The 24,369-nt window shown below is 42.5% G+C and overlaps 1 protein-coding gene across 3 annotated transcripts in view; it reads left to right on the top strand.

The window, feature by feature from the left end:
• The window catches only part of PINX1 (PIN2 (TERF1) interacting telomerase inhibitor 1), a 66,942-nt gene that overhangs the window by 15,064 nt on the left and 27,509 nt on the right, over positions 1-24,369 (top strand). For all 3 annotated transcript variants that reach the window (XM_061461151.1, XM_061461153.1, XM_061461152.1), the window contains exon 6: positions 1,305-1,381. In XM_061461151.1, the coding sequence (XP_061317135.1) occupies positions 1,305-1,381 (77 nt within the window). The remainder of the gene's footprint in view (positions 1-1,304; positions 1,382-24,369) is intronic.

Raw genomic sequence — 24,369 nt, forward strand, 5'->3', positions numbered from 1 at the left:
GGAATGGGTTGCCCAAGGAAGTTGCAAATGCTCCATCCCTGGCAGTGTTCAAGACCAGTTTGGACGAGGCCTTGGGTGATATGATTTAGCGTAAGGTGTCCCGGCCAATGGCAGGGGGGTTGGAACTAGATGATCTTAAGGTCCTTTCCAACCCTAACGATTCTATGATTCTATGATTGGAAGTGTATGTTTCAAGCCTTGGCCAAGGTAAAACTGAAAACAGCCACCACTCTTCACCCAGCTTGCTTGGGTAAGGATGTCCAGGGCAGTGAGGCGTCAGAAAGTTGGGTAGCACTTTCTTGTCTGCTTACCCTTTATGGGCAGTTATGGATCCCAGAAGAAGAAACAGGTAGAATAGTCATATTATCTTTTTAATTTGTCTATTACAAGTGCTTAGGTTCATTTTGAGGTCAGTGTTTTTGGAATCAGAAAATCAAGTGGAGTAAGTCCCCAGTATACTCCTAAGACGTTGGTCTGTCTCGGCTAATTTTGTTTCTTTTACTGACTGTTACATTTTTTTAAGACTTTTCTGATATAAGTTGTGGGCAACTCAATGTGAAGTTTTTTGCACTCTGGAATTGGCTATACTTTTGCCCATATCTCAGAATATAACATCACACCCTTTTGCTTCCCCTGCCATGCTTCATGTCTGATATTCAGCTGTCCACACAACAGTGAGATGGGAATAATGGTCCTACTGGAGCGCAGAGAAATTTTTGCTTTACTCTTGAAATTGTTTTAAGTTGGAATAAACCAGTGTGTTGTAGAGATGGAGGTTTTGCTTTTCAGAAGCAAATTCATGAATCAAAGTCTCCACTGAGTAAAGATGAATGTTTTTCTTCACTGTATGGAGGAGCTATAACTCTGTAACTTTGTCAGAGATGGGGAGTTCTCATGACAGTCTGAAGATGTGCAGTTTCCCCTTAAACTTTTCTCATGTGTAGGAGGTTACAACTCTTCTTTCCCTGTAGCATAGTGAAGGCTGCTTCCTCATCTTGCTGTGCCAATTGCAGCATCAAGTCAGGGGAAACAAGCTGCTGTTAAAGGTTTCCATGTGGACATACACCAGCAGGTTGTGGATGTCTTCTCACCAGCCTTTGTCCCTACACACACACATACTTCCTACTGTATGTGGGAGTCATGGTCAGCCTTCATTTAGTGTCTTTGATGCTCTCCCCTTAATATTTGTTCCCCTCCAAAAAGAATTTCTACCTCAGTGGGTCACTGTCTGGGTTATCAAAATGTACCTGTAATCACCAGATGTGAAGGTTGTGAGATTTTCTTCTTCCTCTTACCCCTTTCAGGTAAGGATCTGTCTTCACGCAGTGAAGATGATCTGTCCTGCATATTTGGGAAGCGACAGAAGAGTTTGAAGGGACAGGTAACAAGAGGCTTCACCTTTCTCGTTTCCTTCTGTATTATTCCTTATAATAAAACCGTATTTAAATGTCTTTCTGCTGATGAGATCACCACATGGCCATTAAAAGCAAGAGGTTTTCTGCCAGTAAAATTGCTGTTGTTTCTGTGTGAAGGCTGCAGTTGGAGGGCTGTGATCTGAACTGTTAGGAAGTGAGTGAATTTAATACATCACTTTGTGAATTATTATGATAAAACTTCTGTAGAGTTAGGAAACTTGAGTGTTTAAATTTTACACTTGTTATGCAGTGTACGTGGCAAAGTACATAAATCTTGCTTGATCTGAAAGATCCATAAATATCCAAAGTAAAATCTGACATTCAGTAGCAGCTGGCCAATCTCAGCAAACTATCCTTATTTCACAACAATTTGGAAAGGCTGAGCAGCTGCAAACAAAAGATTCAAATGTGGCTTGAACACTGATAAATATTTAATGAGAAGACCATTTCCCCAACATTGTGTAATGAGACCAAGGTTTGTGCTAGCATTTATTTTCCTTTATTTGCGTTATTTATTATCATTTTTGCACTTGCAGAGAATAGACTTGCTATTTCAGGCAGTATGGATGCCCTATCCTTGGAAGTGTTGGAGGCCAGGCTGGACAGGGCTTTGAAGAACCTTGTCTAGTGGAAGGTGTCCCTGTCTGTGGCAGGGGGGTTGGGACTAGATGAGCTTTAAGATCCCTTCAAAACCAAACCATTCTATGATGATTCTTATTGGTATGTTAAATAGCAGATTTATATTGTGACATGGCTAACATATCCAGAAAAATGGTTTGGAAAAAATAACATCTGGAAAAGCACAAATGCATGTGTTGCAAGAATTGCCCTGTTGTTCCAGAGTTCTGTGTCATGTCCGGAGGGAAAGATGGGGCCTGAAAGTCAGAATCAGTGGACATTTCTGAATGTATGTGTTTGACACCTTGCTCTTTGTACAGTGCTCTTGAAAATTCTGTAACTTCACAGTAGGCCACTGTGATAAACTTTGGGAGGAGTAGAGGAAGAATGTACTAAGAGATCCTGGATAGTAGTGAAATGGGTGGCTCTGTAAATGCTAGTCAGAATGACAAGGGAGCTTGTTAAGAACAAATAGCAACCCACTGGGGATTCTTCCCTGGATAAAATAAATAATACTTCAGTGGGGTGTTTTGAAATGAACAGTTTGAGGACTTGGTCTCGCCGTTATCCCATATAGTATAATTTCAGTGAATCTGCTGTAGATTTTAAAGTTATTGATAGCTTTATTGGTGACAGAGAAAAATGTCAAGTGTGTTTTCTGAGTACTGTTCTCTGTAAGCTGCAAAAATACTGTTGCAGTTGATTTAAACCAGGAAGTTAAAGAAACTTAAGAACTGTCCTGTCTTGTCTGCCACTGTGAAAAACAGTATAAGCCTTTGTCACAGGACACATGGTTTGGTTTGAAAGGCAGGATCTTTGGAGTAGACCATCAGTCATAGTAGTTGTCAGAGGTCTCAAATGCTGTAGGTAAGCTTGCTTCATCAGAGCCCTTTTGATTAACACTTCTAATTACTTGAATATGCCATGGATCTGCTTCTTAACTCCTTTGCTGTCAGATCACTCTGAAGCAAGACAAACTGGCATTTAATGCAGATCAACAGTGCTGTGGTTAAGGGAGCAGATTTTGCCCACCCATGAGTTGTTCCAAATAGTTGGTCTCAATTCCTCTTAAAGTCCCACATCTTTTGAAAAAAAAAAGATTAAGTTTGGAAAGTGCTGTTGCTTCTCCTGGGACGTTACCCTGTAGAGCGTTTCTTCTTTTGTTGATAGGCAAAATGCGGATCATATGCATTTATGGCTGCTTATGAAGGTTGTGTATGTTTGTGCATGTTTCTGCTAATCCCTTGACTGATGCAGTGGTTAGCTGATGGCTGCTGTGCAGATTTCCATTTTCCCCTCAGTGAACTAATGGTTCAAGGTTCTGGCAAAAAGTCATAGACTGTTCCTTGTTAAGCACCCACATCTCCACATGCAAATACAGGGAGGAGGTAATGTAATTTGGAGCTGTATTGTCCTCTTCTGGCTACCGTCTGCTGCTAGGCAGCAATAGGGAGAGAAAGCCAGAGGCAGCACAATTGCTTCCCCCACCTTTTCTTCACGGATCAGAGATCTGTGGAGTTTGCACAGAACAAAAATGCATTGCTCAGGCTCTCCAGCTCTGAGCAATTTCATTTCATCGCACCCATGAACTCTCATGATCCTTTTCCATCACATTCCAGAGCCTGGTCCTTAAGGTGGCACAAATGGAACCGCCCTGTGAGGATTTGCAGTACTGTTCTCCCCGTGTGTTTGCATTCTGGTTTGAAATCCCTGATGTGGCAGAGAGTGCACTAGTGCAGCAGGAAAGCGCTGTCATTCCGCTGGAAGTGAGTTGATCATTTCTGTTCCTGTGTAGAGATAATGTAGGAAGAGTCCTGGTGTCCATCAGAGCCCTCTGGTATGACTTCAGGCTGTGGAAGGCTTCAATCCCTTTTCATTGCAGCTTCTGCAAGCGTTAGTAGCAGTTGTATGCTGCTGCTGACCCTGTTCAAAGCAGATGAGGACAGTTGTCATACTTACGTAGGTGCCAGAACTTCTACTGTCAATCTGATTGCAGGTTCCCAGCTGTAAGAGGTATAGTTTAAGAAGCATTCAGTATGGATTTGATTTGGATGGAATGGCTTATCTTGGAGTAGAGTTGTCATTCCACTCAACCTTTTGACAAAGATATTCACCGTGATTCTTTTTCCCATATTTCTAGTTGTTTCATTCCAGGATCAGAACCATCTTGGGTGTAACTTCATGGAATAACTTCATAAAATCATGTGATTACTGATACGGGAGGAGACCTGGAGGTCTCTATCAGTCTCCCTGCTCAGAGCTATGTCAAGTTGCCTCAGGACCTTGTCCAACTGAGTTTTGACTATCTCCCTTCCTTAAAGCCTCCAATTTAAGCCTGTGACAAAGTGCAGTATGGATGAAAGAGATCACTTAAGGAGCAGAAGATGGGAACATTCTGGAATAACAACATGATTATGCAAGAAATGAGCTGAATTAAGTGGTTGTTTGCAGTTCTGTAGGCATCAGAGACAGGATGAAAGTTATGTAAAGGTTTACGGATGTATGCTTCTGACGGCATTATGGGCAGACTTCATTTTGAGTGTGTTGCAGAGCTTTTCTTATGCCTAAGAGCTGTTGTACCTACAACCTTTGAGCTTTTCTATTTCTACAAATAGCCGAAGGTGCAGTGTATCCTCGCAGTGGTGTTACATAGATGCTCATCAGCAGTGTCATTGTACTAGGTCTGTCTGGTTGGTGGTGTTTTACCAAACAGTTCTTAAAGATTAGGAAAAGGGGACGAGGGGGAAGCAAAATCCAGGAAACTCCATCTGTGCTTGTGATCAAATGGGAACTAGTGGAAGGGCTCAAGGCTGAGTGAGTTTGTCTCTGGGCCAGGGAGATAATCCTGGCTCTTCTGAAGTGCTTGTCAAAAATACGTCACCTCTGAACTGCTGCTGTGATAAATGGTACCTCAACAAATCAGTATGTCACAGAGATGTTCTTCCAATTAGTCGTGTTCAGTCTTTTCTAGTATGATCGTTAGCAGTCATTTGATGATCTTGTCCTGTGGAGTTCTTTTGTCCTGGCTTAATCTTAGCTGTCTTACCTGTAAAGCTGATCTCAGACTCGCTTGTTAATTGTCTCAGTAACCTAGGACTGATCTGGCTAATGGATCTTTTCTCTTGTTTCACACTGACAGTACTGCAGTAAGTGGGGATGTTGAAATATGGATTATTTGCCTTATCAAAGGAAGAGGGAGTTGGCTAGAGGATTGTAAAGATTGCAAAAGAGTGGAATTGCAAAGGATATGGAAGGAAATGCTCTTTGCTCCTAAGGGTTGAAAGGAGTTTCTCTAGAAGTACTAAGACCGAGATACTAGTAAAAGCTGTTGTTTTGATGGTTCTGGGATATGTGTTACTAATCACAGACACTTGCAGCCTTCAATTCTCCTGAATGTTAAACATAGCGGGACTTTTAAAATTATTATTATTTTTGCTAATCTTGTGTCCAGCTAAAGCCTCCTTAATAAACTGTTCAGGGACCTTTGCTTAAAAAACAATGAATAAATAAAAACAAGTGAAAAGAAAGAACAGAGGGAGAAAACAATAGCTGGTCTTGAGAGTGGGCCTAAATTGAAAACGTCTGCAGTTTTTCCCAGGGAGAGTAAGTGATCGAAAATATTGAATTGTAATTATGATGCTCTCTGGAGACCTCCAGTGAGGACCTGTTTTGCAAGGTAAGATCTGCCAGACTTTTTTCGCCCCTACTTTCCCTCTGATTTTCTCACTTGCTTATGAACACTTGGGAGCTGGGGAGACAGAAAAACAAATTCCATTAGTTCCTATCTGGTTGAACTTCCTGGAACCCCCACTATTTTTTTTGCTTCTCAGAATTTCCTTCCTCCATCCAGCTGTGTTTCCTGATGAAGCCTTATCACTGGAGAAAATGCTCCCGAGTGAGACTGAGGATTTGGGAATGAGTTACAGACAGTCCCAACTTGGTTGCTGAACAACATGATTCTGGCACTGATTTCACTTTGGGGGCTGGGAGAGTAGTTCTGATTTGCTTGTGCATTTGTACTAACTCGGTTTCAGATGCGTAGAAAACTGAATGTTTTGCATCCATCTCACTTCCTTGTCTCAGGCCATTTGATGAGTAATCTGCTTCCTCCAAATTTTTGTAACTTGGACGTAAACCTGCGTATGTTCCCTTAAACTACCTAATCCAAGTAGCCCAAAAGTCTCAAGTTTGTGGTGATTTTGTCCATGTTAGTCATTAGAAATGTAATTATCCACCCTGTTGCTTGTTCACTTACTTTTTTTTCTTAATCAGGAAATTGTCTTCTGACACATTTTGCAGAACTTCCTCAACTGACTTATATTTCCCAGCACTTATCAGAAAAGCATGTTGGCTAATCTTACGGGACATAACTGAAAATCCATTAAAGTCTGGCTCTGCCATGGGCATACTGAAGCTATGGGCAAACTGAAATAATTCCATGTGCCTCAACTCTGCAAAATACCAGTCATGATACTGATGTTTGTGGGGTTTCACCATTGTGACTTTTCGGCAAGTTGCAAGTTAGTCTGCTGGGTTTTTTTACTTGTGACAAAAGTCTGTTGAGGTAGCATATAAATTAATTTGCTGTTCCTTTTTTCCAGCAATGTCAGGGAACAAAAAGCTGCGGAAAGGAAAAATTAGTTTAAAATTAACTGAGGTTTTTTTCACTGTTCTGCTTTGGAGACCATGGCTAGCATGAGGTATTTGGGACTGAGAAGAACAGAAAAAGGACATCAAAAACCTGGAGAAAGTCCAAAAAGATTTAGTGTAAAATGGGTGACAGGGTTAGAGGGCATGTCCTAGAAGGAGAGAGTGGAGGAACTGGATACATTCATCTCAGAAAAAAAGGCAGAAAAAGATGACCTCTCTGCCTATAAATATCTGGGGGTCAGGGAGGGAGGAACAGAGGAAGGGAAGGGATAGTAATCAGAGTAGGCAAAAGCCAAGAATGGTACTGGGGGTGAGAACTTCAATTAGAAAAAGGAAGACACAAGCTTACTCTTCAACAGGCTTCCTTGCAGTGATGTCAGCAGGGCAGTAGAAGTCTCCTAAGGGAAATCCCAGCTTCTTAGTAAGTGATGCCAAGAAAAAAAATTTAACACTTTTAGGCCCGTTGGAATGGGCACAGATGAATTGGTTTAGGTAAAACATCTCCTAACAAGTCATTCTGTGACTGGCTCCAGCTCTGAAGCTTGGTTTCCCCACTTCCTTGGGGATAAAATTCAGAACTGCGCAGTGCTTGTTGCTATATATGACTTGACCGTTCCAGCACAAAACTGTGTAATGTGTTGCGTGCCATTGGGAAGAGTGAATATAACATTTTGCCAAGAATCAAGGCAAATGAAAACACAGGTAACAAAATGTAGGATGGGGCTTTGAGCAAACTGTTCAAGTGGAAGGTGTCCTTGCCCATAACAGAGAGGTTGGAACTAGATGAGCTTTAAGGGCCCTTCCAACCCAAACCATTCTAAGAGGCACAGATGCCCAAACAGCTGCATTCACTATCTTCAAAGATGGGGAAGATGTATGAAGCCAAACCCTTCCTAGACGTACATGCCTCTTCAGTGATCATAGGGGACATCTAAGTGAGGTACATCCTGTCCAAGAATCAATATTCTGAATATATTCTCATTCAGTGTAAAGCATTCCTGTAAGCATGTGATTGCTGCTCAACCCTCTTGACCTATTCAGTTCTTGTCAAGGCTGTATTTTTAAATACTTTTTTTAATGTTAGTTAATGGGCGGAGGCAGGTGACCTAATGGGAGGAGGCAGGTGACCTAGTGGCAGAATCTGCAAAGCAACGTAATGGTGCTTTTACATCTTTGAAATCCTCAGGAGCCTGCTTCTGATTAGAAAGGTTTCTGTCAGCCTCTTGTTCACTGCTACTTTGATGAGCATGTCTTATTACAGATTTTTAGTGTCAATATGTAGAAAAATGGTAACAATTTAGTGGCTTAGTTCTCTTTGACGTGCATGGGAGCTCACTGTGTTCTGCAGCATCAGTGTTGCAGGAAATCATGAGGTTTTGTCTGTTTTGCTTTTTCTTCTTGACCAAAAAGCCCCAAAGCCAGCAGTTAGCAGTGGAAGGTCTTTGCCCAAGCTTGAAGGACAACCAGGAAAATCTGGTGACACAAACTCACCAGGAGAACAGTATGACAATAACAGCTGAAGGGCTAAATATATTTTCAGTGTACGCAAGTGGTACAGGTAGAGCAAATCTGGCTGCATAGACTAGCTATTACTTTGAGCTGGTAACTTGTATCACCGTATATAGCAAGTCAGAAAAAACAGTGAATTAGGCTCCAGGTCTTAATTTGGGCCATATTTTTAATACTTCTCCATGCAGATGAGATTGTTGCTGGAGCACTGGTAAAAATTACTTTACCCAGCATGGCGTCCTAGCAGTGCTTTTGATAAAAGAAGGAAGAACGAAGTATTGATGTTTTGTTGCCTGTTCTATAAGCACCTTGTTAATCAACTGAGGATAAATTATTGCTGTTCAGATATCAGCAGAGAGGGAAAAGAGGAGGTGTCTCCCCATCTTGAAGAAATGGTGGTTTTTTTTTTTCATTGGAGAAGAGTCTTGTCTCTAGTGTTAGTTCCTTGGGGGGGGGGTGTGTTAGGAACAGAAACAAAACTGCGGGGAGCTCTTTTGATTTATATTCTCTCCTTCCCTTTTGGTCACTGCAATAGGCTTAAAGAGCCGAGTTGGCTTTAATGTGTTACCATTAGAGACCATGCATTAGCTGGAATAAACCATCATGCCTCGCAGTGAAAAATATCCCTTGATTGGCTAATTAATCAGTCAAAGGGGAATGACATGGCCCTTGGCTTGAGGGACTCTGCTGCACAGGTAAACAGGTCATTGATAAATGGTTTACCCACAAATTCATATATCAAGAAAACTTAGTCATTTTTTAACTACACTTTGTGTGAAAGCTGCACTGCATTTTTGGAGATGTATTTTTGCTGTCCTTGCTTTTTGCATTGTGGGAAATTTTAGGTTGTGAAAGTTTTCAAGAGGAAAAGCCCAAACAGAACTTTGGTTTTATTTTAGTTTGTGTGTCTTCTGAATTGTAAAAAAAACCCTCAAGGGTGTATTTTCCCCCAAAGCCGGGGGATCATTGTCATGGCTTTGTATTGAGATAGAGCAGGTATCTAATCAGAACAGCTCACAGCTTTTTGTCTTTTAAATATACTGAGACTGTTCAGTGGGTTGTATCTAGTCCTCAGGCACTGCATGAACAAAGCTGACGTCCATAAATAGGTCTAATGAAATAATTGGGGGAAATATATGAAGTGAGATGCAGGCCTGTGTTGGTAAAAGACTTCATCTTACCCAGTTAGTACTGGGTTTTGGCGTTTATATGCTGAATCTTGTCATCTGTATACTTTATAAAACCTTATCCTGAAAAGATGGTTCCCCAGTGGGATTCTTCCCTGGAGAATTTAAAAATTAAAAAGGAAGGGTGGAAATACAGCTCTAAATTAAATTGCATAAAAATGTGATCCAGAACCGCTCTTTTATGTGGGGTGTGTATATAGGGTTAAAGCAGTATAATCATGTAAGGAACCATAAAACAAAAATGTTTGGCAAAGCTGCTTATGTGGGTGCACAAATCAAATCCTAACTGTGCTCTTTGCTTTCTTTCTTTTCAAACTGTGTGTAAACTGTGAGAAAGCAACATACCAGTACCTAAGAATATGGGCTTGGCTACTGAGGAATCCAGTTAGCCTTATTTTTGTCATGTGTAATACCTTCCTCCCAAACAGCCCCTGTCATGAGCCTGAGCTTTATAGGACAGCTTTGTTTTGTTTTTCCTTTTAAAAATATTTGTCTGATCAAAGAGCTTTCTTTTTAAAAAAAAAAAAAAAAAAAAAAGAATTCCAGTGCAGTAGTTCAAAACAAGGAAAAGTACATTTTTTTGATCCTATCATAACAGGATTTGTATATGGAAGTGTGAACTAAGCAGGTGGCTTCCTGTTGATTTTAAAGCCAGGTGGGGAAGTTTTTGACGAGTTGATCTCACAGGCTGCTACCTGCCCTGCTTTTCCTAGTGTCCTTGTGCAGGATTATGCTGCATGCTCTTTCCTTCTGCTGGTGTAGCCCAGAGCCAAGGTGATGGTCCTTTGCACAAAGGAGTATAGGTAGTGCGAGATGGCATTTGGAATTGAGGTCTTGAATAATACTACTGTGGGAATGAGAAGAAAATAGCAGCATGTGTTCTCTCTCAGAAATCAGGGAAGAGACTACATTTTATTACTAAGGTGGCTGCTGGATCCACTCAGCCTGCAGAAGGACTGGATGTTCCTAGCACAGGATTATTTTTGCTGACTTATTAAAGGGTGTCTAACCTTTCTCCAGGGGTATCTTCTGATTTTACCTCATCAAACTGATTATGAAATTGTTAGTTGGTTCGGATGTATTTAATAAACCAGAAGTTGGACCAAAGTAAACGATTCAGCCTGAGAAAGTGCTTAAAATCAAAGAAACCAGCTTTCCCACTTCCAGTCCTGTATTGACTTTACTGAATTGTTCTTTCTTCAGCTGTGAGCAGTTACTTTTTTCCTCTCCAGTCAGGAGAAATATCTAGTGCTGGAATGTGCCTAAATGGTAAACTTCCCCATCAGGGTAACCTTGAGAGTGTATGAAGCACTGCCTCCTCCCTCTGACTTCACTTCAGCTGCCTAATGTGTTTGAAAAGTTCGGCAATTTGAAGTTAATTTGGGTACATTTGAATTTTCTGAAAGTAATAAGACAGTCAAGAAATCCATTGTCTATGTTCTTCTCTACATCTGCAGCCTCACTCTGCAAACTATCAACAGTCCCCGTGAGTTTCCTTTAAATAACTGTGATATTGCCTTATATACATAGCCAAATGTGACCTTCTGACTCATCTCGCTATTTTGACCATCTGCTAATAACTGCATGTACCCCTCAGCTAAGAAAATAGGAAGAGACTATGATGGAGAAGATGACCATGCCATGGGATAGTAGCTACCTTCCGTGCTCTGTTTGCTTTAGCATCATCTTTGCCTATCCTGGTGACGATGGCTTACTGTTCTCACAGAATACTTTGAGGGAAGGACCTCAGATTTGATGCTGAGGATGAATATTGCCCAATTTTGATTGCTAGGCCAGCATGTGTGTTGCTGAGAGGAGGGAGCAGGGGAGCAAGGGTCTTAACAGCTGTAGTAAGCAGCAGAAAAGGCAACAAAGGGGAACTCAAGCAAACCTGAGTTTTTCTGAGTTGGAAAGCATTTGGGTACTGTACTGTATAGATTCTGAAATTTCCATGCACAGAACAGTGTCTGAAGTCTTCTCTGCACTGGATTAAGGGATGTGACGTCTGTCTGCTGTGTGTAGTTTGTTCTTTCTCTCCTTGGGGAAAATTGGTTGTGCATTCAAGTGTTTTGATTTGGCAGACTCTCAGTAATATAAGCCCAGTGGGTATTAGTGAAGACAAGTTGAAGTGTGTTCTGGCATTGGAGCAGAAGATGATGCTGTCTATGGTAATTAATTTCTGTGAAAGTTTATTGTAGTCTGCAATGGACCTCTAGAAGTTTCTGCAGGTTGTAACCTGCTGTTAGAAAATGTGCATGTCCCTCAGGATGCAGAATCACCAGGCTGTTTTGATTACCAGCTCACTCTTACTTCAGCTGAAGTTAAGCACTAATGCTTTGTTGGATGGCTCTTACACTGATTTTTAAGCTCCCATGAGAAGAGCAGGACCAGGGATAGCAGATGGGACAGAAGGTGAGAAGTGTGGCTATCCTCAGGGTTGAAGAGTTCTGATAATTCAGTTCATTCTTATTATTTCTCCTTTGATTTTAAATCTTCTCTGTTCTCACCAGAAGTTGATTTCTTCTGAGTGCTGGGACGTTTTGACAGCAGCAGAATTGAACCCAGCTCAGGCTAACTAGATCCTGTGTTACCTGTGTTACAGGTTCTTTTACAACAAATGAAGAGAAGATCAAAAATGTTGTCTGCCCTAAAATCCTGGTTTCCAGAATATTGAAGAATTTAAATGTCACTCAGTAGTTCAGTACTTGAAAGAAAATTATTTATTCTCACTAAGCTTGGGAGTAGAAGAAAGTTACTTTAGTACAGTGAGTTAGTCAAGGGCTAATGCTAATTAGGAAATGCTTTCTAGTTCACAAAAAATACGATCAATTTTCTTTGGAAAATTTCTGAAAAAAAAACTATTTTCATTTCAGATAGTCACCTTGTATGTTTTGCAGTGAACATGTGCTGTTAGAGAAATAGGAATTACCACAAACGCCTTGTTGTGGACAAGTGCAAGCTTGCAGGTGCTTTTTTATTATTATTCATTAGACCACTATATCTCATAATGGGATAAAAATCTTAGATGAGTAAAAAATTAATCCCATTTTAGTTACTTATTGTTTCAGGTAACCCATTGTGTATATATATTTTTGATGTCTCATAAATATGAATATGGTTCATATATTTCTTGGAGAAAAAGAGGAACAGTGCAAGTGATTAAGTAGGAGGTTTCTGTTGATCCTTCCCACCTCTCATCTCCTTTAACTCTTTAACTGTATTAAAAAAACACATTAGTCTGTACCAAACACTCCAGAGTGCTTGGAACACTGCCTTGGTTTAGCTGTTACTGAGTAGAATAACCATAAAGTCTTCTCAATAGCAGTGGATTTGGAATTTCTCTACAACTACTAATGTTTTAAGGTACTAAGAAATTTGATATGAAAAATGTCATAGCAAGCAGTAAAGACAACATCCTGAATTCTGTTTTGATGTGCAGTATATAAGGACCTACTAATCCTATATGCCCCTGCTGTCACATTCAAGCAAAAGCTGTTTCCTCTAGCAATCCTCAAATTAGAGCTTCAAATCTTTATTTACTTGCCTGGCTCAGCTTGTCCCAGTATCAGCTGCTTAATCAGTCAGTAAGCAACACATTTAGCCCAGTGGGTTATGAAGTTTTCTAAGTTATCTTCCTTTTCTATGTTCTTAATCTGTCTGGTAATAGCAGCAGTTCAAAACTCAAATTGTCCCATAAAAGCTACCATAATAGTATAAACCTTTTGATGCTACTCAGCTTGAATCTGAGACAGTGATATAATCAAACCCATGGCCATCGGGTTATCCAGTCCTCAAATTTGCTTCTACCTTAAAACATTTCTCCTCCTGAACTGAAGAATAAATGTGGGGAACGATTCTGTGTTGACCAAAGTCACCTAATTTCAGCCTCTTGGTATCTGTAACTGCTAGTGCTGAAAGCTTAGGTATTCATTTACATTTCATCTTAAAAGCAGTGAGAATGCTGGGCCAAACTTTGAGGTGTTGAGAGAATATTTTGTAATCTTACACATCAGCAGGCAACTGGAAGAGGAAGTTTTTTGTTGTAACTTGCACACCAAGAAGTTAGAAGGCAAAATGGCCCTATTTTAACTTAACGCTTTGTTAAGCCTTCTATTAATTGCTGCTTTAAACTTCTCTCTTCCAACCTCTTTGGATTTGAGCGTCATATATCTATAGAGGACATCACCCTACAGTGAATCCTGGGAATATGGCTCAGGTGAGGCACAGCCAGCCTGTAGGCAGGGCTCTTTGGTTCGCTTTCCTACTCAAATGCTGTGCAACCTTGGGTCAAGTTACTTCTCTGCATCCCAATTGCACAGTCACTAAATCTGGGGATGATTTATGTACCCCATGTAGGTGGTATTAGCTTGATTTGTGTTAAGTGTGTAATTCTTCATGAATTGCGTTGAAATATTTAGATGGTGAGAATGTCTGTGTGCAAAGTATATCAAGCTTGTTCAGTTTTTCCTGATGGCTATTCCTGGAGAACTAGAAGAAATGTGTTTGAAGTGTACTGTATGTGCTTACCTGTTTACCTTTTGAACTTTACAGCCGTAGTGCCTATAAAATCTATATTGTGGGTTTAGGACATTGTAACTTAATTAAACTTTCAGAGATTCCTGAAGCGTGACTGGCTCCAGCTTTTCTGAAATCCCTGCAAAAAGCAAGGCTGTTTACATAAAATCTGGATGGGAGGGAGGTTGTGCTGCAGAGCATCACGTTACTTGCACAACTTGAGAGCAGGGGTGTGTAACCCTGAAGATCTGTGAATCTTGGAAAGTTGAGGTCAAGCAAGAATCGTCTACCTGCAGGAGTGTTGTGTAAATGGTCACTTCTGGTCAAGCAGCCCTTGTTTTGACAGCTAGTACTTAATGTATCATTTGAGCTGCTGATTCTGACATCAGTTCATTACAGCAGACCTCCTCTGACCAGCACTTACCAACCAGAGCACTGCGGGTTGTTTTCTTTTTCCTTTTTAATAAGCCTAGTGTTTCTCAGTTACCAAATGTCAAAGGAATGCTGTGTGTAGCAACTATTATGGATCGCATCCAAATGCACAAAATATGGCCTGTTCCTTTTTCCTCCGTTGTTGTATGGAAATGGGTGTCTCCAAGAGACGCCCATCGGTATAGCCCTTGCTCTTCAGCAACAAAAGTCTGGGTGTTCTGATTTTAACACTTGCTACTAGAAAACAGAGGTTTGTCACTCCTGGCAACTGACTGTACAAAAACACTGATAACAATAAAGGGCTTCATGCCCAGTCCTGGCTTGTGCTTGCTTTCTGGGAATCTTCCTGTGTAGTGGTGATGCTGCCCCTCTGTTTTAACCCACAGAGCTGTCCCTGGATGGCAGAACTCACAGTGTGGTTTGTAGAGCCTGTCTCGCCCCAGATGCCTTCTGTACCTCAAAGTCTGGCAACTGTATAGGCTTGGTAATATCTAAAGCCTTGCCGGGCTATTGCAAATACTGCTCAAATCACAGGATTAAAGTTCATTCAGTCTTGAAGCTTCTTTCTTTCCTGTAAGTATTAGTGAAACAAAACCCACTTCACCTGAACACAGAAGAGCTTGGGTAACTTTATGGGGATGTAAAGATGCTTATGTTCCCTGCTGCAGTCTGCTGAATTAAAACAGTATACATATGCCTTAGCCACCAGTATGCGGTGTGGCTTCTTGGCTTAATGTATCAGCAAGGTGGCTTTGCACTATGTTAATTGATTTACAGGCAGATTATTTTCAGCACTGATTTTGCTGTATGGGGATAACAGTAACCTTCAGCAAAGAGATGTGCAGAGCTGGGTTGGTTGACATCTTCAACTGCAAGATTTGCCAGCGTTCATCTGTCAAAGTCCTTGGACTAGCACTGAGCCTAGACCACGGTGGAGCAAAGTAGAAAAATACAGGTGATATTCTTGAAAGAGCAGGAGAGCGTGGCAGGAATGGCTGGGAACTGGTAGCACTCTCAGAGGAAGCTTGCAAGGTTCTTTTGTCTTAATTGGTAACCAGTTTTTCTGAAACCTGTACTGTCACACTGGTAGGAAAACTCTCTGCCTTCCTTGGTCTGAAGTCCTTGAAATTGAATATGAGATTGCTGTCAAAGGAGAGTCATGGGGTTTAATACCACTTAAGGGCCCTGATACACAATCATATTCAGGATGTCATGCAAGCGGTACCCACTTAGCTTTCTTGTTTTGTCCTTCAGGATATCTTGTTGCTGTGGAGATTTGCTGATAATGATGGATTCAAGACAATATTCTCCAGTTGTTTCAGAGTTAAGCTAGGTGCCTAAAGTAGAAAGAGATTAGTCCTAGCTGAGAGGTTAAATATAGTGATGTAACATCTAAGAAGCAAGGGAAGAGAAAAGCACTAGTGAAGGGCCATCGAACCCATTTAAGGTATGACCTGTGTATTTGAGAGTCACCTCTCTCCATTGAAAATGATGATTTTGGACTCTGGATTTAAAGTTTCCGCTAAATATAAATGTTTGGAATTGTTTGAGTTTAGGGTCCAAAGCTCTTGGAATACGTACCTATATTGCAAATATATAGAAGTTTTGTATTATTTTCCTTTCCATATGGATGCTTAGGTAGGACATTGTTTGTGACAGTTCCTATCTTACAGATTTGGTACTACTAGAATGATTCAGTACACAGAATGTGCATAGGGCCTCGAGGAACTTTGGAAGGGACCACATGTATACAAATTTTATTTCCTAACTCTACCATAGACAAATGATCCTTCTCTCCCTGTTTCAGAATCACTTTCCTTAATCACTCCTGCAAATAAAAATAGTATTATGTTGGAGATCAAGCCGAAAGCCTTGCTAAGGCAGTAGGTTTATATATGTAGTAATTTATAGGCCCCTTTTTCCCAGTGTGCATCTCCGAATGGGTACCCAGCTCTTATTAAGGAGGGCATATTATTCACTTTTCTCTAACATTTGGGAAAGCGGGACATGTTCCTCTTTTGAAAATCATACCAGCTCCTTTATCACTGCCAGTCACAGTCAGCAACGCTACATTCCCAGCTTGACACGAAGGAGAAGGTTTGGCCTGAATAAATATAGTAGATAAATGGTCTTTCTGTTCCTCAGAAGAATTTGGGCCACTTCTCGAAGTTGGTGCCAGAAGTACAGTAGCAGAGTGGCATGGTTAAAGTTAATTGGGCTCAGATTTTAGTTATAAGTCTAACTAGCTTGTCAGCTTTGAATTTATATTTTTACAGTTCACTAGGGAGTGATAATAGGGAGGCTTTGATGTAGCTTGCTGGTTTTTGCTTGGTAGCAAATACTCCAAAGTTTAGTAAGGGCTGGAGGGGGGGGGGGGGGGGGGGGGGGCGGGAATGAATGACAGCTTAAAGCCAGCCAGAAGAATCCCTTTATACCCTCCCTGAGGGGCAGCAGGGGCATCATAGCTGCATGGCTAGCGTGTTAAAGATTTGCGTAGAGCACCAATGCTGAGCTCTCTAAGAAACAGCTCATCGGGGATTTGTTAATTAGGTGTTACTGGAGACTTGCTGAAACAGGGAAGTTGTGATGTATGAAGCACCACCTAATTAACTCTTTACTATCCCTATTGCTAGTTCTCTCCACTCAAGGAAACTGAGGCATGCTGTTTCAATGGCCTGCGCTTCCCAAGACTATCCTGAACAGAGAATATAGGTGTGAGGCTGATTCAGAGCACGTAACATGAGGCTGTGGCTTCTAAACCAAGAAAAAAGTCTCAAAAAGGTTTGAAAGATGGTAGTTCTAGCTATGACTGGAACCAAAGTATCTTTTCCATATTATTTTTTTTAAATTTGTGAAGAGGAAGGTTTGTGAGTGCCATAGTTAGAGGCTTGGGTATTTAGAACATGGGACCCAGTTTAGGAGGCCAGGTCTACTGGAGGCTGGTGGAGCTGTGTCGAGCGATTTTGGTAGGAGGCTTGCCAGGCTGGTCAAGAAAGCTTTAAACTAGATGTGTTGGGGGAGGGGGGCATCATTCCTTTCCAACACTTCCAGTCAGTTGCCAGCACCTGTAATGAATGCTCGGAGCAATGTAGATATATTCCAGCTGCTCCAGCCAATGAGCCGGCTTCATTTGGAGCTCGGCTCAGATGCCTCTATACAAACGCCCATAGCATGAGGAATCATAGAATCATAGAATAGTTAGAGTTGGAAAGGACCTTAAGATCATCTAGTTCCAACCCCCCTGCCACAGGCAGGGAACAAACAAGAGGAATTAGAGCATGTCTATGGGGGAATGTCTATGGGGGAATGATGCTTATTATATCATTGGTAGCACAGACACATGGTGGGATGGCTCCTATGACTGGAGTGTTGGAATGCAAGGTTACAGGCTCTTCAGAAAGGACAGGCCCAGCAGGCGGGGAGGGGGAGTTGCCCTTTATGTTAGGGATAGGCTGGAGAGCATGAAACTATGTCTGGGGACAGGTGAGCAGTTAACAGAGAGTTTGTGGATCAGGGTTAAAGGGAGAACAGTGATGGGAGACATTACTGTGGGGATCTGTTACAGACCGCCTGATCAAGAGGACTCTGGGGATGAAGCACTCTATAGACAGATAGGAAAAGCCTCATGCTCTCAGGCCCTCGTCCTCATGGGGGACTTCAACCACCCAGACATCTGCTGGAAGGACTGTACGGCCCGGCACAAGCAATCCAGGAGGTTCCTCGATTGTGTAGAAGACAGCTTACTTCTGCAAGTAATAGAGGAGCCGACAAGGAGAGGTGCCATGCTTGACCTCGTGCTCACCAACAGGGAAGGGCTCGTTGGAAATGTGACGCTCCAGGGCAGCCTTGATTGCAGCGAACATGAGATGGTTGAGATCCTCAGGACAGTGAGAAGAGCATGCAGCAAGCTCACTGCCCTGGACTTCAAAAGAGCAGACTTCGGCCTCTTCAGGAACCTGATTAGTAAGGTTCCATGGGATACAGCCCTAGAGGGCAGAGGGGCCCAAGACTGTTGGTTGATATTCAAGGATCACCTGCTACAAGCTCAGGAGTGTTGCATCCCAACTATAGAAGGAAGTGCAGCGGGAGGGCCAGGAGACCTCCTTGGATGGATAAGGAGCTGCCAAGGAAAATTCAAATGAAAAAAGAGGCTTATAAAAGGTGGAAGCAAGGACATGCGGCCTAGGAAGAATACAGAGATGTTGTCTTGGAAGCTAGGGACCAGGTTAGGAAAGCTAAGGCCCAGTTAGAATTAAACTTGGCTAGGGTTGTGAAAGATAAGTAAAGGTTTCTATAATTACATTGCAAATAAAAGACAGACTAGGGACAAAGTAGGCCCCCTCCGGAAGCTATCAGGAGAACTGGCTACCCTGGATTTGGAGGAGGCTGAGGTTCTGAATGACTTCTTAATGACTTCTTTGCTTCAGTCTTCACTGACAAAGGCTCTGACCGCACCAGCCAAGTCTTGGAAGGGAGACGCAGGGACTATGAGAATGAAGACCTTGGGCCCACTGTAGGAGAGGATCTGGTTCAAGACCATCTTAAAAACCTAAATGTACACAAGTGCATGGGACCTGATGAAATCCACCCAGGGGTCCTGAAGGAGCTGGCGAATGAAGTTGCTAAGCCACTGTCCATCATATTTGAAAAATCATGGCAGTCAGGTGAAGTTCCCAACGACTGGAAAAAGGGAAATATAACCCACATTTTCAAGAAGGGGAAAATGGATGACCCGGGGAATTACAGGCCAGTCAGTCTCACCTCTGTGCCTGGCAAAATCTTGGAGCAGATTCTCCTGGATGGCATGCACATGAAAAACAACAAGGTGCTTGGTGACAGCCAGCATGGCTTCACTAAGGGGAAATCCTGCCTGAGCAGTTTGGTGGCCTTCTATGATGGGGCTACAGAACTGATGGACAGGGGTAGAGCAGTTGATGTCATCTACCTGGACTTGTGTAAAGTGTTCGACACTGTTCCACACAACATCCTTGCTCTAAATTGAAGAGACATCAATTTGATGGATGGACCATTCGGTGGATAAAGAACTGGCTGGATGGCTGCATGCAAAGAGTTGTGGTCAATGGCTCAATGTCCAGCTGGAGACCAGTAAGGAGTGGTGTCCCTCGGGGATCGGTGTTGGGACTGGTCTTGTTTAACATCTTCATCACTGACATGTACAGTGGGGTTGAGTGCGCCCTCAGCAAGTTTGCCAATGACACCAAGCTGTGTGGTTCAGTTGATACCCTGGAGGGAAGGAATGCCATCCAGAGGGACCTTGACACACTTGTGAGGTGGGCTGATGCCAACCTCATGAGGTTTAACCATGCCAAGTGCAAGGTCCTACACCTGGGTCGGAGCAATCCCAGGCACAGCTACAGGTTGGGCAGAGAAGAGATTGAGAGCAGCCCTGTGGAGAAGGACTTGGGGGTGTTGGTCGATGAGAAAATGAGCATGAGAAGGCTTCAGTGTGCACTCACAGCCCAGAAAGCCAACCGTATCCTGGGCTGCATCAAAAGGAGTGTGACCAGCAGGTCGAAGGAGGTGATCCTGCCTCTCTACTCTGCTCTCGTGAGACCTCACCTGGAGTATTGTGTGCAGTTCTGGTGTCCTCAACATAAAAAGGACATGGAACTGTTGGAACAAGTCCAGAGAAGGGCCATGAGGATGATCAGGGGACTGGAGCACCTCCCGTATGAAGACAGGCTGAGAAAGTTGGGGCTGTTCAGCCTGGAGGAGAGAAGGCTGTGTGGAGTCCTCATAGCAGCCTTCCAGTATCTGAAGGGGGGCTATAGGGATGCTGAGGAGGGACTCTTCATTAGGGACTGTAGTGATAGGACAAGGGGTAACGGGTTAAAACTTAAAGAGGGGAAGTTTAGATTGGATATAAGGAGGAAATTCTTTTCTGTGAGGGTGGTGAGGCACTGGAATGGGTTGCCCACGGAAGTTGTGAATGCTCCATCCCTAGCAGTGTTCAAGGCCAGGTTGGACGAAGCCTTGGGTGATCTGGTTTAGTGTGAGGTGTCCCGGCCAATGGCAGGGGGGTTGGAACTAGATGATCTTAAGGTCCTTTCCAACCGTAACTATTCTGTGTTTCTATGTGATGAATAGAGCTGTGTACTGTGCCCCCACTCTGTAACTGTCTTCAATCATCTTTCAAATACATAAGCAAAAAGACACATTTAAACACATTAGTAGCGTTTGCTGGATTTTGTTCTAGTACTATTGGGTAACTTTCTACTCAAGAGGTTACTAGGGTTGATACCTCCTAGGCACCTGTTCTCTGGTTGGAAGCCACATGTACAAGTCTGAGGGCTCCTAATTCTTGTTAAAACCATTCTTGAACACTTTTAAAGCATTTTAGTAAAGTTTTAGTTCTTTTTTCTCATTAAATGAAAAGGAATATAAGGCATATTCCATTATCTAAAGAGTGGCTACAAAGAAGATGGAGACTTCCCTTTTACTAGGAGTTACGTGGAAAAAGATGAGAGGTGATGGGCAGAAGTTAATTCTGGGAAGATTCCAATTGGGCACAAGAGGGAAATACTTCACAGTGAGAACAGTCAGCTGCTTGAATAATCTCCCCAGGGAAGTGGTGGCCACCCCAGTATTGGACGCTCTTAAGATTTGGCTGGACAGGGTGCTGGGCCATCTAGTCGAGGTCATGATTTGCCTTGAAAAGTTTGACCAGATGATCCTTAAGGTCTTTTCTGATGTGATATTCTGTGAATAACTTATTCTCCTGTTCTACCTGGTGGTATGTTTGAAGGTGCAAGTGGTTTTCTTGCAATTGCAGCCAGTTCCATTTTCCTGGATGGAAGAATTCTATTGCCAGGGTCTTATTGCAATAAATACCTTGTCTCACAGAAGCTTCCATCTAGTAGCTATGAGTTTCCCTGCTATGATAGAGACTTAACTGCCAGGAATGCTTGATAGTGGAATCATCTCTAGAAAGTTTGTCCAATGCTAAGGAAAGTTAGTACCAGGCTGATGACCTTGAACTCTCTTCAGTGGGATGCCATTCTTTGGAGATCCATTCACTAAGCTGCTCTTTTCACTGCAGGTGCTTTTACAAAGCAAGTGGAGATAAACTTCTGCCTTTGTACCTGAGGTCACACAAGCATAGATTACCACGACCAGAGTTGGCTAACAGGAATGTGGTCTAATCTTGTTCTGGTTGACCCCAGTGGAAATGGGAATGTGTATTGCCAAAACTATTGGAGCATCCAGTTACTCCAAGGAATCCAACAGGCTACAGACAGGTTTTAACCATCTGAGTGGGAAGTGACTTTCTGTTTTGCAAGCCCTGCAACATCGATTTCAGCACCTCTCTGGATGGTTCAGAGGTAATGTCATCACGTGGAGGAATAGGCTGGATTTATTTAAAGAAAAGTTGGGGTTTGTCCATTCTGAAGTAGAAACCATAAGACTAAAAATTTTACTGCCTTTAGAAGATAATTAAAGGGGCATTAGACAAAAACCTCATAAGGTTAACAGTGAAATACTTACTTGTAAAAACTATTACTGCTCTTAACATAACATATATAGGGTGGCTTTCTAAATTTCAGTTCAGGCTGAAGTGCTGGGTTGATGTTTCACAGAGGTCTCAACTTTTGTGCATTTGAAATCAGCAAGGTTCACGGTGGAAGGAGCCAAGCATTCCAGTCTGAGTCCTTCATTAGGCAGCCATGACAATACTTGAATTTAAAAAAAAATATTTATCTTGCCGATGACACCAAGCTGTGTGGTTCGGTTGATACCCTGGAGGGAAGGAATGCCATCCAGAGGGACCTTGACACGCTTGTGAGTTGGGCTGATGCCAACCTCATGAAGTTTAACCATGACAAGTGCAAGGTCCTGCACCTGGGTGGGAGCAATCCCAGGCACAGCTACAGGTTGGGCAGAGAAGAGATTCAGAGCAGCGCTGAGGAGAAGGACTTGGGGGTGTTGGTCGATGAGAAAATGAACATGAGCTGGGTTCAGTGTGCGCTTGCAGCCCAGAAAGCCAACCGTATCCTGGGCTGCATCAAAACGAGCAAGACCAGCAGGTCGAAGGAGGTGATCCTGCCCCTCTACTCTGCTCTTGTGAGAGCTCACCTGGAGTATTGTGTGCAGTTCTGGTGTCCTCAACATAAAAAGGACATGGAACTGTTGGAACAAGTCCAGAGGAGGCCACGAGGATGATCAGGGGACTGGAGCACCTCCCGTATGAAGACAGGCTGAGAAAGTTGGAGCTGTTCAGCCTGGAGAAGAGAAGGCTGCATGGAGACCTCATAGCAGCCTTCCAGTATCTGAAGGGGGCCTATAGGGATGCTGGGGAGGGACTCTTCATTAGAGACTGTAGTGATAGGACAAGGGGTAACGGGTTAAAACTTAAACAGGGGAAGTTTAGATTGGATATAAGAAGGAAATTCTTTCTTGTTAGGGTGGTGAGGCACTGGAATGGGTTGCCCAGGGAGGTTGTGAATGCTCCATCCCCGGCAGTGTTCAAGGCCAGGTTGGACGAGGCCTTGGGTGATATGATTTAGCGTAAGGTGTCCCTGCCCACGGTAGGGGGTTGGAACTGGATGATCTTAAGATCCTTTCCAACCCTAACGATTCTGTGATTCTATGATTCTGTGATTTTCCTTCCATAGGACACGTGTGGATGTCACTCAGGGGATGTCAGTAGAATTTCACACTTGTGCTTACACCAGGTTGGGGTGTCATGTTCTCACAGAGAGTTTGGGCTGGCTTGCCGAGCATGGCTGTGGGTTGGCTGTGCCTGTAGCCTGTGTGGGTTGAAGTGGATCAGACTGTGTCTCCTAAAGACCTTTATGTAATGCCTTTCTTGTATAGTTTAATGTTTATTTCATCCTTTTTACGCACTATAACATCACTTCTCAATACAGAATGTATTACAGAGAACATGGTTCAAACACCAATTTGTGTAAGTACTGCAAAACCTAGAAATGCTGAATCTGAGATTGATCGTGTAACTTGACTTGCTTCAATTGTGTGAGTTTGCTTAGACAATCATAATTGTTAATTACATCATTATGTACTATTAATTTCTCTAGAAATGGCACTCACATAATGAACAGTTACTCAGTATTTTGTTTTCATTTAAGGTGTGGCTTTAGGGTTTAAGGTCTTTATTTTACACATTCAGTTCAAATGCTGCTCAGAAGACAGAATTATGAATATTCTTGCTGGCTTTCTACGTTGTTTGCTACATCCTTTCTTTTCAGTATTTTCTCTATGGTCTGGGGAAGAGACCAGGTACTTGTAGAGGACAGTTTGTTATAACCTAAATTAGGATGAGCCAAAATCTGGAGGAGTTTGCTGAGCAAGGAGAATTTCCCCCCCCCGTCCCAGTCCTCACAATGTGCTGTGAGATTGAGAGTATACAATCTGAGCTTTTTGATGGGCATTAAAGCTCAAAAATGTATTTTCTAATAGTAAACTTAAAAGGCTAGGGTATCTGCCTGTTTTCTGGGTCCACTCTCCATGCTGTTAATCTGGAAGCACAGTCCCTGCCTGGCCAAATAACAGTTGCATGCAATGCCCTGGCCTGTTTTAGGAAACTAGCACATACCGGAGCCTCATCTTAAGAAGTAATTTGGGTGTATCTGCTCCATTTTGTACAATGTGGTATAGATGTCTGCTGATTTTAAGTTTGCAGGTTGAGACTCCTGAGACCTCAGGTTTTTTTTGTTTTCCTGCTGGGTAAAATCATGGAGTTGCATGTATTCAGATTACTGCTACTCTTGACTTAAAGCTCTGAATGGTTTTCAGGTTTCAGTTTTTTGATGGGTACTTATAAAAAGAGAAATGGAAATTAAGGCTATGACTTCTTATCAGTGTGCTCTGTGGCTAAAGCCAAAGAATTTCTCAGGTCAGCATTCAACTAATTTAACTACAAGACTCTTGTTCATTTGTCTTTATGCATTTTACTCCAGATGAGATGTGGTCCTGTAGAGCACTGCCTCCTTTATGGCAAACCTGATTCATATTGGAAGAAGTCTGTCCTGCTCACTGCAGGAGGGGAGGTCCTCTGCAAAATG

Source organism: Pezoporus flaviventris, unplaced genomic scaffold, assembly GCF_033815535.1.
Source record: "Pezoporus flaviventris isolate CSIRO_AGI_PZ_B2104156 unplaced genomic scaffold, CSIRO_AGI_Pfla_v1 ptg000031l, whole genome shotgun sequence".
NCBI lineage: Eukaryota > Metazoa > Chordata > Aves > Psittaciformes > Psittacidae > Pezoporus > Pezoporus flaviventris.